The 13,677-nt window shown below is 40.8% G+C and overlaps 1 protein-coding gene across 8 annotated transcripts in view; it reads right to left on the bottom strand.

The window, feature by feature from the left end:
* Positions 1 to 13,677, bottom strand: part of ABI3BP (ABI family member 3 binding protein) — a 392,420-nt gene that overhangs the window by 138,756 nt on the left and 239,987 nt on the right. For all 8 annotated transcript variants that reach the window (XM_019523725.1, XM_019523728.1, XM_019523731.1 and 5 more), the window contains 6 exons: positions 10,889 to 10,963; positions 9,884 to 9,961; positions 8,066 to 8,146; positions 4,399 to 4,473; positions 1,268 to 1,315; positions 687 to 761 (listed from right to left, as the gene is read on the bottom strand). In XM_019523725.1, coding sequence (XP_019379270.1) covers positions 687 to 761; positions 1,268 to 1,315; positions 4,399 to 4,473; positions 8,066 to 8,146; positions 9,884 to 9,961; positions 10,889 to 10,963 — 432 coding nt within the window. The remainder of the gene's footprint in view (positions 1 to 686; positions 762 to 1,267; positions 1,316 to 4,398; positions 4,474 to 8,065; positions 8,147 to 9,883; positions 9,962 to 10,888; positions 10,964 to 13,677) is intronic.

The following is a 13,677-nucleotide window of genomic DNA, read 5'->3' as shown; positions in this document are numbered from 1 at the left end:
AAATACATCTCCAACATACCAGATGTTCAGGTAAAAGTATGATGAGATCTGATACAATATGTGCATGGCAGGAGGTGTGACGGTGAGATTGAGCATCAGATCCCATCATGCCTTATTGCTGGCACAGAACGAGCCCAGGATACTCCTGCACTGGCAAATAGCTCCTGCAGTGGGGAGCCCCTTCAGCTGATGGGGCTCCCAACTGTGGGGGTGTACTATGAGCTCCTGCAGATGGAAGTCCTGTCAGCTAATCCATGCTGCCTGCTGTGGGACTACATTTCATCCCCATTGCTGGAAGGCCTGTCAGCTGAGGGGTCTCCCCGATGCAGGAACCTGATACTGGTTAACTGGTTAATCACATCTTAAGTGTAACATGTGGCAGGGGCCTAAACTTCATTCTATTTAATACTTCGTAAAATTTTAGTCTTAATTATACTGGTATAAATTGAGAGTAATTCCACTTTAATTCAAAGCCATGTAAATGTAACGTAGGAAAGACTTATGTAAGGTTATCAACAGCTAGTGAATTTCTGTTATTGTCATAAATGGCTAACGAACAATACACCTACCACATTACAGCAGAGCTTCATCTTATTGCTATGGTTCTGAGTACATTTCATATCACTTAGAGAAATAGCTGCTTTGAACTAAAACTCAATATTCAATAATATCACCAAATAATTTACCAGGTTTAGTCTGAGGTATGTGAGGTTTGGGTGATGGTTTAGGCCTAGAAGGAACATGTTGTGTTTCTTTTGGAGCTGAAAGAAAGAAGCAGAGTTATAAACTGTTATTTAGTACTCCAGGAATCTGAGCTGATGCCAGGTGCAACAAGTGGTAACACAAGAATATGGAATACCTCAAGCCTGAAATGGAGAAACAAAATGGAGTAACACTGAAGGCAAAGCCAAGTGTGCAAAAGAGTTTAAAGAAAAATATAGCATTATGTAGAGCTAAATCAGCCTAAGCAGGTGAATGGAATTCCTGGTCAGTTTTGGAGCCCAGCTTAAAAAAAAACCTAGCAAAGAATAAATGTGCTAGCATGACAGATGGCGATTCAGAACCAACGGCCTTATTGTCTTAAAACAGAGACATTTTACCTGTGAACAAAACAAAATGCTTAAGACATTTCAGTGTCAAATGACACATCAAGGAAAAATAGTTGCAGTTTGATGAAAGAAACTGATGGCGCAAGAGAGTAACTGCAGCGTGGTTTTCCATGATGAGAAAAACAAAGTATGATTGCTTGCTACGGAAATGTCATTACCTATTGCTGACCTTGGTGGTTCAGTTCTAAGTGTAATAGGTTCCAGGACTGTATTAGAAACAAAATAAAAGAAATAGCATGAAAAGCTGAACTGTGGAACATCCTTTAAAATGATCAGTTACTTGACTGGTAAGTTAATAAGTAGAAGTTGATGCTCATACTGTGCTATGCCAAATCTCTGAATCATCAAAAGTAATCTTTCCAAAAATCTTATTCCAATTTTTGGAAACTGTGGTCAATTAATTCCAAGGACACCACTATCTTAAAAGAAATTCCATGCATTAGATGACAAATATCACAGTTTTGGGGTAATACAATGATTGAATCATAGAAGTCAGAGAAAGAAAAGATTTACTGGGTCATCTGTGAGATGACTCTTACCTATCACATACATTGTCCACCTAGCCCCAAAGTCCTAAGTTATTCTGTCTTCACCATGACCCTTGGAAAACTAGTCTACTATCTAGCAGATTTTGTTTTCTGAATGTTTTTCCTTTTGTTCTAACTTACTATCTCACCCTATGAAATTCAGTCCCTCAGCTGGGACCATTTATGTGCCTCAACTTAAGAATGATATTACATGCTTTAACTGGGGACTAGAAGCGTTATGCTCATTCAATTTAGAAACACCAGAAGACTTGTGATCAATCACAACCAAGCAAACTATATTAAACTCCCACATGCTGGGCACGTCTACACATGCCGCTATGACGCCGTTGTTACTCCAGTATCATTTAGTACTTCCTTCCAGAAGTACTAAATGAGGGCACAGTAGCAGTCTGTACTGTACTGTGTTCACTGCACACAGTTATTTTTAGGTATTATGCTGCTGTAACGATGCACTATAATGAGGGAGCATGTTGCTACAGTGACATAGCTGCAGCTTCATGGCTCTTGCCCGTGGATGCTACATTGCTGTAGTGTGTTGCTACAGTGACATAGCAACACGTGTAGACACACCTGCTGAGTATCAAATATTGCAGTTGTTCATGACCAACTCACAGAATAGGACAAATCAAATTGTGAAAAGGTGGCTCATAGTGACCAACTAAAATTAAAAATCCCATTTGCTTCAAATATCAATTTGTGTAGTCATTGATTGGCTCCAGTTACCTAATTAAATCACAGCAGTACTAAATAATTTCTTTCAACTGTCAGTAAATTATACCAACTTCAAAATAAACTACAACTTGCAAATACAAGATGACAGTCTACAACTACTTCCTGACAGCAAAATAAAGGAAATATGTTAAAATACTATTAACTGAGTTGCAAAACATGTCATTATTAGATTTAGAACGTGGTATTTCTGGTTGTGGGGATGTTTAAGGTATGGAAGAAATGAACTACGTTTCAGTTGAAACAAAAAACAAAACAAAAACCACTTAAAAAAAAGCCTACTGTAATCATAGCTTGACATCTATAGCCCTTCAAACTGTAGCAAGTGACACCTGCACTGTTACTAACAAGAAACATTACACATATTTAAAGTCAATAAAGGTAGTGGCAATCTAAAGATAGCTGTGTCTACTTAGAATACAAAATAACAATCAGAATACTGGTAATAAAAGCAACAAATATGCCAACAGCAAAGTAGTACAGTAATAATGTATGAAAAAACATCTGGTACAGTAGCGCAATCTGAGGGATACAGATTACAGGATAAATCTGAATATAGTCTCCTTACAAAAACTGCAGATTTCATAGCCCTCTAATATTTCATAAATATGAAATTTTATGGCTTCATTTACTGTAAACATTTTATGACTTTAATGAAATTTTATGGCTTCATTAACTGTAAAAAATAAAGCCTTCTGAAAATGCTGAAAAACGTTTTGTTTCAGTGTTTTTTTTAAATGAAAAATTTAGATTACTGATTCAAAATAACTTCATTTCCAGGTTTGCTTCCAATTTATTAAGAAAAAACAAAACAAAAACAACAAAAAAACCCCTCTTGAAGTCAAATCAATATGTTTTACTTCATGTTGAACAATATCTAAAAGCAATTATTTTCTCCTTTTTAACTCTTCCAAAGAAGTTTAAAAAAAATAATTTTAGTAGGACATAATGGTGGGCTAGTGCAAAGGATTCCCTGTGAATCCTGAGTCCTACTTTAGACATTTGCCAAGGGCAGACTCTGTTAATTCAGTTAAAAATGAGTGCTTAGCTGTTTGGAGTTGGATGTGGCTGAACATGAAGGCTAAATATTCACTTCCTTGTGTGCTGTCTGCTAGGAAGCCAGCATACCTTAACCCAGTCGGTGCCAACCTTCTTGGCTGAGGACCACAAGCCATGGGTGCACCTCTGATCCCCTTCCCCTGCCTCATTCATTGTTCTACACTCTCCTCCCTGCCTGATCTACTGTTCTGCTCTAGTCCCTGCCTTATCTGCACTGTTCTCCCTGTTCCCTGCCAGACCTGTCATGTGCCAAATAAAGCTGATGCATGTTCCACTTGTAATGTACATGCAGTGGGTTGGTTACTCCTGCCTGAATTATATTAGGTAGGTCCATGCCCTCAAGCAGACCATAAGTGGTCTGGATCATCTCTTAGCAGTAAGAAACTGGCAGAGAATTAAATTCCAGTATGATACAAATGAAATAACCTGGGAACAAGTGGCCAGACACTAAAACGCATCATTATACTGTCCATCATTCTTTCCATTGTATCTGTTGTGTACTGTTAAGGTGTGGCAACTTCACTCTTGTGCACACTCTTCAACCAGCTTTACAGAATAATGGCAAAATACTTCCAAAAATACATTTGCTTTGCAGGCACCCTTTGATAGGGTACATGTTACTGATTTTCTTTCTTTCTTTTTTATTACTAAGGAAATATAAACCTATGAAATCCAATGAAAATTCATATTAGAATAAAATGTATTCATCTCTGCAATATATTTTCTGAAAGAATCTAAGTTCCTTTTCCCCCTCCCAGTACAAGGCTGACTTAAAAATATAGCCCCCTATATAGACCCTATTTAGCAAACCCAACGTTTTCATTTGTGGTTCCTTCACAAGATGCATTGCTAGAACTAAAGAAAAATGCAGGTCCTGACTCATCATATTTTCCTTTTGGTACTAAGGTAATATTAAGCCTCAATGTACAAAATTTCAAAGATATTGTCTTTACCAGCTTTAGATTGAGGCATTTTGGGCTCAACAGATGATTTTGCCGTCAAAGGTATGAACTGTGTTTCACTTGATTCTGAAACAAAAACCTGGGTTATAATTATCAATATTTAAAACATGAAGGTGTAACATGAAGGTATGTTTGTCCCATTAATAGCACATGCCCACAGCCTTCAGTGAAGAAACAACACTACAAAGCATGTTTGGAAAAGTGACTTTACTAATGATGGATCAAAAAGAAAATTGGTGTTGCTTGTTTTTGAATGTGAGCAAAGAAGTAGAAAGATACATAGGTTCTATGAACACAGAGGTTTTTTAAGGAGTTGGATTAAAATGGACTTCTGGAGCACAATTCTATTTTCTAAATGGGACAATAAAAACAAAGCAAAGACAATTATGATAAAGCCATTGTTAACTAATGAGGCCCTTAGTCACTCAGGCTAGGGACAGACATTACACAAAAACTGGTTTACGTGATCAGAAACTGGTTTAAACCTGTAACAGAACAGACTTTCAGTGCACATAAACCAGTTTCAAAACAGCTGAAACTGGTTTGAGATAAACCTGGTTGAATGTAGTATCAGACTTCCCTGATTTGGCTCAAACCAGTTTATGCAATGTCTGTCGCAGACCCTTTCTGGTTTAAGTTGAACCAGAGACCCCCAGCATCCCAGCATGCTCTCTGGGCTGGGTTCTCTGCTCCAGCCCAGCCAGGCTGGCCCTGCCCCTCTGCTCCCCAGCCAGTGCAGGGACAGGCAGGAGCAGGGGTCTGGCTAGGGAGGGGTTTAATTCCCCCATTCCCACCAGCAGGGACCCAAGCTGGGTCTGCTGGGTGCTCCCTCTTCCTGCTGCAGCAGCAGGACACCATGGCCCTTGAGGCAGAAGGGGGCAGGGAGGAGAGCTAGTCTCCCCTCTATCCCACTGGCAGCTGGGTCTGTCCACCATCGCCACTGAGCTCCCTGGCCACACCCCCAGGGGCCTTCCATGGCTGTGCCCCCACCCTGCTGCTGCAGTGGGAGTGGGCAACACCTTTGTTAGGGGAAGTAGCCTTTGTCATAATGTGGGGGAGTGTAAGTCCCTTACCAAAATGGGTGCTGCATTGTGGGGCCGGCAGAACTGCGGCAAAGCTGTGCATGGCAGCATCAGGGTCCAGAAGGCTGCCATGCTCTGCAGCAGCCCTGCTAGCCCTGCAGAGCAGCCCCTGCTGGGAAGGGGCTCATGCTCCAGGAAGCCATGATGGGCTGCTGCCCATCACAGTCACCAACTGCTCACTGCTCCAGCTGCTGGGCAGGGGCAGGGCCCAGCCCCCACCACTCAGTCTGTGCTCAGGGGAAGCCTACTCCCAGAAAGAGAGGCCTTATTCAGATGCTGGCCCTGAGCACAGGCTAAGTGGTGGCTGCTTATTCAGATCCTGCTGTGGTGTCAGCATCCAGTGGCTGAATAAGCCCCCTCCTGCCAAGAGAGGGCTTGCCCTGATCACAGAGAGGCCACTGGCACCATGGCCGGGTCTTTCTAGCCTGGCCACCCCACCACTCTGTGTTCAGGGCCAGCCCCTTCCCAGCAGGAGGGGCCTCATTCAGCCTCTGGTCCCCAGCACAGAGTGGCAGTGGCTGGGCTGGGCAGGCCCCGCTATGATGCCAGTGGCTGAATAAGCCCCCTTCTGCTGGAAGGGGGCTTGCCCTGAGCACAGAAAGACCGCTGGCACCATGGCAGGGTCTGCCCAGCCTGTGCTCCGGGCCAGCGGCTGAGTAAGCTCTCTCTTGCCAGGGGGGGGCTTGCCCTGAGCACAGACCAAGTGGTAGGGGCTGGGATCTGCCCCCACCCAGCAGCTGGAGCAGTGAGCGGTGAGTGACCCCAGTGCTGCCAAGTACAGCCCACCGCGGCTCTGCCAGCCCCACAGCACAGCACAGCACCCCTGCAGGGAAGGGGCTTACCCTCCCCGACATTATAACAGGGGCTGCTGTCCCCAAGGGCCCTGCACTGAAGGGCAGAGCTGGTTGGGGCGAGGCGGAGGCAGGGACTGGGGTTATTCCCCCTCCCTCCATCGTAGGGGGCCTATTTCGGGGTAGGAAGTATGGTGGCAATGGCAGGCAGACCTGGCTGCCAGTGGGGGTAGAGGGGAGACTAACTGTCCTCCCTGCCCCCCTCTGCCTCAGGGGCCATGGTACCCCACTGCTCCAGCAGCGAGGGGGGAGCACCCAGCAGACCCGGCTCTGGTTCCTGCCGGTGGGACAAGGAGCGGGAAGCCTGAACTGGCCACGTCCCCCCAGCACAGCTTCCTGCAGCCAAGGGCATGTTCTACCCCCTGGTGCCTGGCCTGAACACCTGCAGGCATGTGCCTGCATTGCCTCAGTCCAGAGAGAATGTCTGTCCTGTTACAAACCAGTTCAGCCTAGGCAGATTAGACTAACCTGCAAAGGTTGAATGAATTCAGACTCTGGCTTTTTGAATGTCTATCCCTAGCTTCAATGTCATTTCAAGATGGTTTTGGTTGGCTTCTGGAAAGGTTGGACTTACTGCTGTAGCAAAGAAGGGAATTTAAGTAGAGATGTAGTAACAGGGCAGTTCTGCACCACGGGTTGTGGTGGCTTATGAGACAGCTGCAGTGGCTGAGCTGGTGATGGAGGTCGGCCAGCAGCTCTGGTGGATGCTATTTTTGGGCACCCGCTTCTGCCTTGCCAAGTTAGCAACTAGGGCATCTTAGTTAGACAACTGAATCTAACTGAAGTTAATTAGACTGTATAGCAGCACAGGTTTTTAGCATGTCTCTAAATCTATTCTTATCTAGCGAAGCACTCAAGTGTACACATTGCCAAATCCAGGTTTTGCACAGCAGAACTATATATGGAAGATACATTAATGTGCTGCCTTGAACTTAATCTTCATAGTGAAGACAGGCAATGTTTCAAAAGAAAAATGCTTCCCTCAAGTAAGATTTGAAAGAGTCAAAGGTGTACCCAAGACAGTCTCTTTGCCAGGAGAGTAAAATGTGTAAAAATTTATCATCAAATAATTTGGATGTACTCTTAATAAAAATCCCATTAAATGCACATACCCAGTGCTACGGATTCAATAACTTTCCTCACATCCAGATGGCCAGATTCACCATTTTGAAAAAACAAAAGATTGGTTTCTACAGAACATAATGCTAAAACAATGCCTGATCTCTCAATTAGAAAACCATTATTACAGAGTAACGTTGTAGTACATGAAGTATGAAATTATCTTTTTTCCAGGAACTGTTTGACAGCTCGTATCAATATATATCAACATATATGTGTATAACAATTCTATAAAAATAATGTATATATAAGATATATTTATATATTTACATATAAACAGAATTTTAATAAAAGTATATTAAATATATGTACATGGATGTATATAAACATATATCTTACTTTAGGAGTAAAGTTTCAAAAATCTGTATTACTGCAGTAACTCTTATGCCTTTTTCTTTAAATGTAATGAGGCTTTTAATCAGGCACATACTGAAGTTATAAATTTACAACCTTAAAACTCAAAGGTGGTTTGTCAACCACTAGATTACTCCAAGCAAGCTGTACGGTTTCATTTCATAACTTCCTGTTAACAGGGCCACTGAGTCTGGCTAAGAGATTACTTCATGTTCATGTGTTGAATTACAGAAAAAAAAGTGACTACTATACCAGGTTCACTATATGTCATTTCTGGCAGGGCACTTGTTGATGCTTTAGATTTGGATGGAGTGTGCTGTGGTTCATATGATGCTGTAAGAAAAAAAGTCCAGTTCATAGTTAAATTACCCTATGCATCACTAGTCAGACCACAGAAAACACAGACTGAAAGCCTACACTGGCACAACAAAAGCTTGGTAGAGAAACAGAAACTTAGCCAGTCATTAATATCCCTGTTCAAAAAAGTGGTGGATGTGGGGAAAATACTGCAGTGAAATATTGATCACTGCCAGATAAAAAAAAAAACCCACCAGGAATTCCATATCCTCCACCTCAATTAGGAGTTGCCCTCTCAATTAAATTCATACCTTGCCACCTGCTAATTATCAAAGCCTTGTGCAGTCTGTAGCAAATCATACATACATTTTGTGGCAAAATTCCTGGAGTCTGGATCTTTTTGATGGACCACCCAGGTAATATCATGGCAGCTTAATTTAAATAAAAAATATGAGGGTTTTCTTGAATATACTATTAAAGCAACTGATACAGGCAGTATAGAAATTAATGATTTATTTTGCAATCACTTTCAGTTTGATGCAGAACTTACATTTTTTATTTTGATATGCAAAATTTCCAGGGAAGACAGCTGCAGGTTTTTTTTAAATATAATGCTTCCACTCTGCAGCATAATTTTCCTATTTGTGGGGGTTAGGGGTGGGATTCTGAAACTAATGCCATAGCTCTGGAATCACAGGACAGAGAGGGCATTGATCTTTGCTATTGTTCACAAAATGCCTTAAAATGTTAAATAGTAAATATTATTTCTTCCACAATTGAGTCACTCTCCTCTTGCTGTTGCTAGTGACTCAAGTGATATTTGAGTCATTTTAAAGTATGAAGCCTTGAAATACGAGTATTATTACAAACCCCAACATCACCTTCGTATAATTCCTGCAAGTAGCTTAGGTTTTCAAATTGAAATGTTTTGTTTGCTCTAGAAATAAGCCAGGCTGTAATATTGGATCCAGATCTAGATCCTAAACGAAATTTCACAGCTGGACCCTGTGTCTAGGAAACAGATTGAAATTTCAGAAATAGATAATAATCAAAATACTAAATAGAACTCAGATCATGATCAAAATACTAAATAAAAGTCAGTCAATACACAGCGTTTATGCACTTTAACACCTACATGTGTAGATGCCAGCCTATTCCTGCTTACTGGGCAGTAACTTACTGCATAGTAACTTTAAACCAGTGTAAATGCATGAATAGACAAGCTCAGGGATGATTTTCATTCTTCATGAACAATTGTCATGAAAGGATGTTCCCATTTAACTCCTCTCAATGTTACTAGGGTTGTTCAGCTTGACTTTATGACTATTGCACTTAATCTGTTCACTACCAATATGCTGATACTTTTGCTTGATCTTAAGTTTCCAGAACTATGCATTTTAATTAATTCAAGACTGAATCCTACTTCTACTGTAGTCAATGGAAATTGTGTGGCTGACTTAGTAAGATTTCGGTCTTAATAAATAAGTAGATGAGAATGCTCTTAAAAATATCAAAAGCAGATAAGAACAGTGAACAATACAACCGCTTCAAATGACAACTTCACTGCAACAAAAACAAACAGGAAAGATAATAGCAGAGAGCTGACATCAGTGCCATACCAACACATATCTAGAAGCAGAATGAAAGTCATTCATTAGTTATGAACACAGTGAAATGAAATGTCCTTTTAGAAGATTAAATGGTCCTCTTTAATGACAGGGAAAACCAAAAAGATGACAAATCACTGAGGAGGGAGAAGACAGTAATTATTACCCGTTGTTGCCTTTGGATGTTCAAGGGTGTGGGAAACTTTAGTAGTGACCGGAACTGGAACAGATTCCCTGGTTGCTGCTGGAGCAAAGGACATTCTCTTAAGATGGACAGAGCTAGAGCTAAGCTTCTTTAACATTTTCTCAACAGTTCATGCATGTATTTTAAGATCTTAGGATTCATACTGCATAGAATGCTGTAAAGCTTAGCTTGACTATGATATTTCTGGATCTTTTTTGTACATGGATGAAATTCATCTATTGTTCATATGTGAACAATCTCTTATGGAGTTTGTAATCCAGGGGCTTCTCCAGATGAGAGTGACTGTGGAATAGGTGACACCACAGACCTCATGAGCTTCACATGCAGGCATTCACCGTGCTGCTAATTTGAAGTACAGCAGGTTTTTTAGACACTGGGAGATCCAGTGCATTTTTGAGGCACCCTTTTTTAAATTTTACACACAAGAAACTCCTAGATTTTGTAGTCTGATCCTAAGTAATCTTTCAGGTGGAATCCACAAAACTTGAGGCTCACTTACAAACATTATGAATAATGTATAAACATTATGAATAATGTATAAAATTATTTCTCAGTTAAACTTTCCTGTATATCATGCTTTTGGATAGAAAATTTTTATTCATCTCTATTTAAAACAACTTATTTAACCACCTGCACAGAACTGTGTGCTTTGTGTTTGGTTAATGAGAATGGCATGGACAAAGGATAGGAAGGGCGTATGTTTAAAAAAAAATATTCAGACTTTTTATTTCTGTCCTTAACTCATTGGTAACCTGAAGTCAGTCTTTAATTTAGCTAATAATATTGCATTCAACAATCAAAATAAAAACGGCTTGATGTATCATTTTTAACGACAGATGGTTAAGTCTGTGACATTGTTTGATGCCAATATTTATGCTGTATCTGTGGACATGCATCCCAGAAAAAGTCAGGAGGTATCGTACAAACAATACCAAAGACAGTTATGGAAGAGCATATTGTAATTACCAGGTTTTGTCTTAGGTTCTTCTGGTTGGAGAGTGACTTTAGGTTTGGAAGGTGCAGGTTTTGCTTTACTGGGAGCTGAAAGGAAGAAAGAACTGAGACTGTAATGTTCAAGGCTTTGAGGAGCAGAAGTAGCTCATCAGTACTTCGTGTTCTTCTGCAGTCACTTCCATAAACTGGCATTCATTGGATGTAGCCCTGCTGGTACTAAGCTGCAGTATAACACACTTACAAAGCCATATCGTCCCAGCAGTTGAATGAGATAGCTCATGTGAAAGGCATGACCCTGTTCCACAGAAGAGAGTTCATTCAACACAGCTAGCCATTTCAGTCCCTGAGATACAGAGTCCCAATGTTCTACAGAGCTCCAAAGTAGGGGGAAAGATGAGCGGGTAGGGAAAATACACAGGGGCAACTCGCAAAGAACAGAAGTAACTTGTCTTTCTTCTTCAAGGGATTCTTTGAATTCCCACTTGTGATAGATTAGGAAGCAATACTCCACCAACACAGTGGTAGGGCAAGGAGTTCTTAGTTAAATATGGACTGGAAAATGCTTTCTCCAGCTGAACATCCCACTATAGTACTAAATCCAAGGAGTGTCATTGGGCAAAAAGGTGCCCTGAATTACAAATCCTTGCTTTGTGAATATCCTCCAGTAGAATTTGTCTAAGGCAGGTACTGATAGAGTAGTGGTTCACACATATCTTTATACTGGGAGTGCTGGTACTGGCATAGATATAGAAATGCTCTATGCATCTCCAAATGCTAGTGTGAGAGTTTCTATTTGGTAATGGTTAAACCTGGCATCTCAAAAAATGTTTCAATTACTTGCTAGAATTGTAAGGGTGTCAGTTTTTTCTAGAGACATAGAGATGACACTTTTGGACAGGAACTGGGTCTGTGGAAGGACATGGGGAGTAAAATATACTGAGACAGGTAGTAATCTGAGACCATCTGCAGCAAGAAGTCAGAACTGGCCCTCATAATGACCCCATCCTTGTGACACAAGGCAGTGATTAGATCATAGTGTTGAAATATATCTTGTGTCCTGTAAATCGGTCTAGGCAGAGTTATCAGTCTTGTTTCTCTTAAAGGGCTTTTCAGAGTATCAGGCTGTAAGCACTGAGAAGCTCGAAGTCTCAAGGGTCTTTCCCTTCTCATGTGCAGTGAGCTATGCACTGAGTTACAGAGTAAAGTTTGCTCAAGCATAAAAGGCACTAGATTAGGGCATTAGGGTCTTTCAGATGATTGCTAGGCAGGAGTAAAACCTCTTGAAGATCTAACATGACCCAACATGGATCCAATAAGGGACTGAGAGCTCACAGAAGGGGAAAAAATACATATGCCAAGCTGTCTTACACTATTCTACATTAACAACAAGAAAATAAAATTGATTAATGAAAGATACAGCCTGAAAAACGTGAACATGAGTTCTGTTTACTATCTGCAGCTAGGAAGGGAGAACTGAGGTGACTGGGATAGAACAGACCCTTGTTAGAGACTAGGATGATGATATCACCTTCATACGAGATCCCTAATACATGTTCCCAATAGATGAGGCTTTTCAAGGCAGTTCTGTAGCTCTATGCAAATGGTGCCATATTCCATAAATAGTAATGGACAGAGGCTCTTACAGAACAAGAGATTTATGCCAGAAAGATACAAAAGAGAATTTGTGCACATCAGAGTCTAAGGTAGGGTAAGAGGGACTCAACATAGGTCCCTCACACAATTTTACAATGTTCCTGAAGAGAAAAAGCTGTAATGCGTTTAGTTGTACGGTAAAATCTGTCTCATAAGCAGCTCTCACCACCTTCTCTCTCTCTCGGCAACTGGAGGGCTTCCTATGTTTTAGGAAAACAGAAAGCTCTTAACACAAGTGAGCACAAAGGCTGAACGTGACTGTATTGGCACCAAGTATATTTTTCTTGTAGACTAGTTTTATTGCCCCCTTCCCTGCCCAAACAAGAATGAAGCTGTAAGTCTTCAGGACTTCATAGTTTTGCTTGGGGAACCAGGAAGTCAATTTTGCACAAATTTTTGGTTTCCATAGAAAGTTTGTTTTTTGACTGAAATTTCATATTAGTTCTAATGCAAACAGAAAAAAAAAAAAACCTTACCCAAAACAAGAGAATGATCAATGATGAGCAAAAACAGTGGCAAAAAATTTCAAGAACTATGCAAAAACCTGACTCGGCTCCTTGTTAAGACTGTATCTCAGTGCACACAATCTACATAGAGTTTTGGTATCTTGAATGGTAATCAACGGAAGAAATTATGATTTGGTTAAATCTGACTGACTCCAGGATGCTGGTTGGATCCTGAAGCCTGGACATCCTCCCTCCTGGCTGAAGACCAAACTGTGATCCTCTTTTGTTGCATACTAACTTGTGCTCCAGACAAACACACCTGAGTAAGGGCTACAATTTATTCCTATGGAAGAAAAAGCAGAATTGACAAACATCTGTGTAGAAGAAAGAAAATGTTCAGTGGTGAACAGCGGTCATTAAAAGTTCAGTAGTGAACAGATGGGATATCCTCTGGTCTGACCTGTTAGTGAGACCAGTAACAGAGAGGTGACAAAAAGAGAAGCATAAACACTCAATCACACTGATTGTTCTATAGTTAAATAGAAATACAAAGTGGTCATTTACTGTGGAAACATCATTATCCACTGTTGTCCTTGGCAGTTCAGAGGGTTTAAAACATTTTGGCATAATGGTTTCCAAACGAGTTGTTTTCTTTGCTGATTAAAAAATAAAAAATTCAGGCACAGTGTATGAAAATCATCC

This window comes from Gavialis gangeticus, unplaced genomic scaffold (assembly GCF_001723915.1).
Source record: "Gavialis gangeticus isolate Ggan-Ray unplaced genomic scaffold, GavGan_comp1, whole genome shotgun sequence".
Taxonomy (NCBI): domain Eukaryota; kingdom Metazoa; phylum Chordata; order Crocodylia; family Gavialidae; genus Gavialis; species Gavialis gangeticus.
Note: the sequence above shows the minus strand (reverse complement) of the source record. Positions and strands in the feature narration are given on the sequence as shown.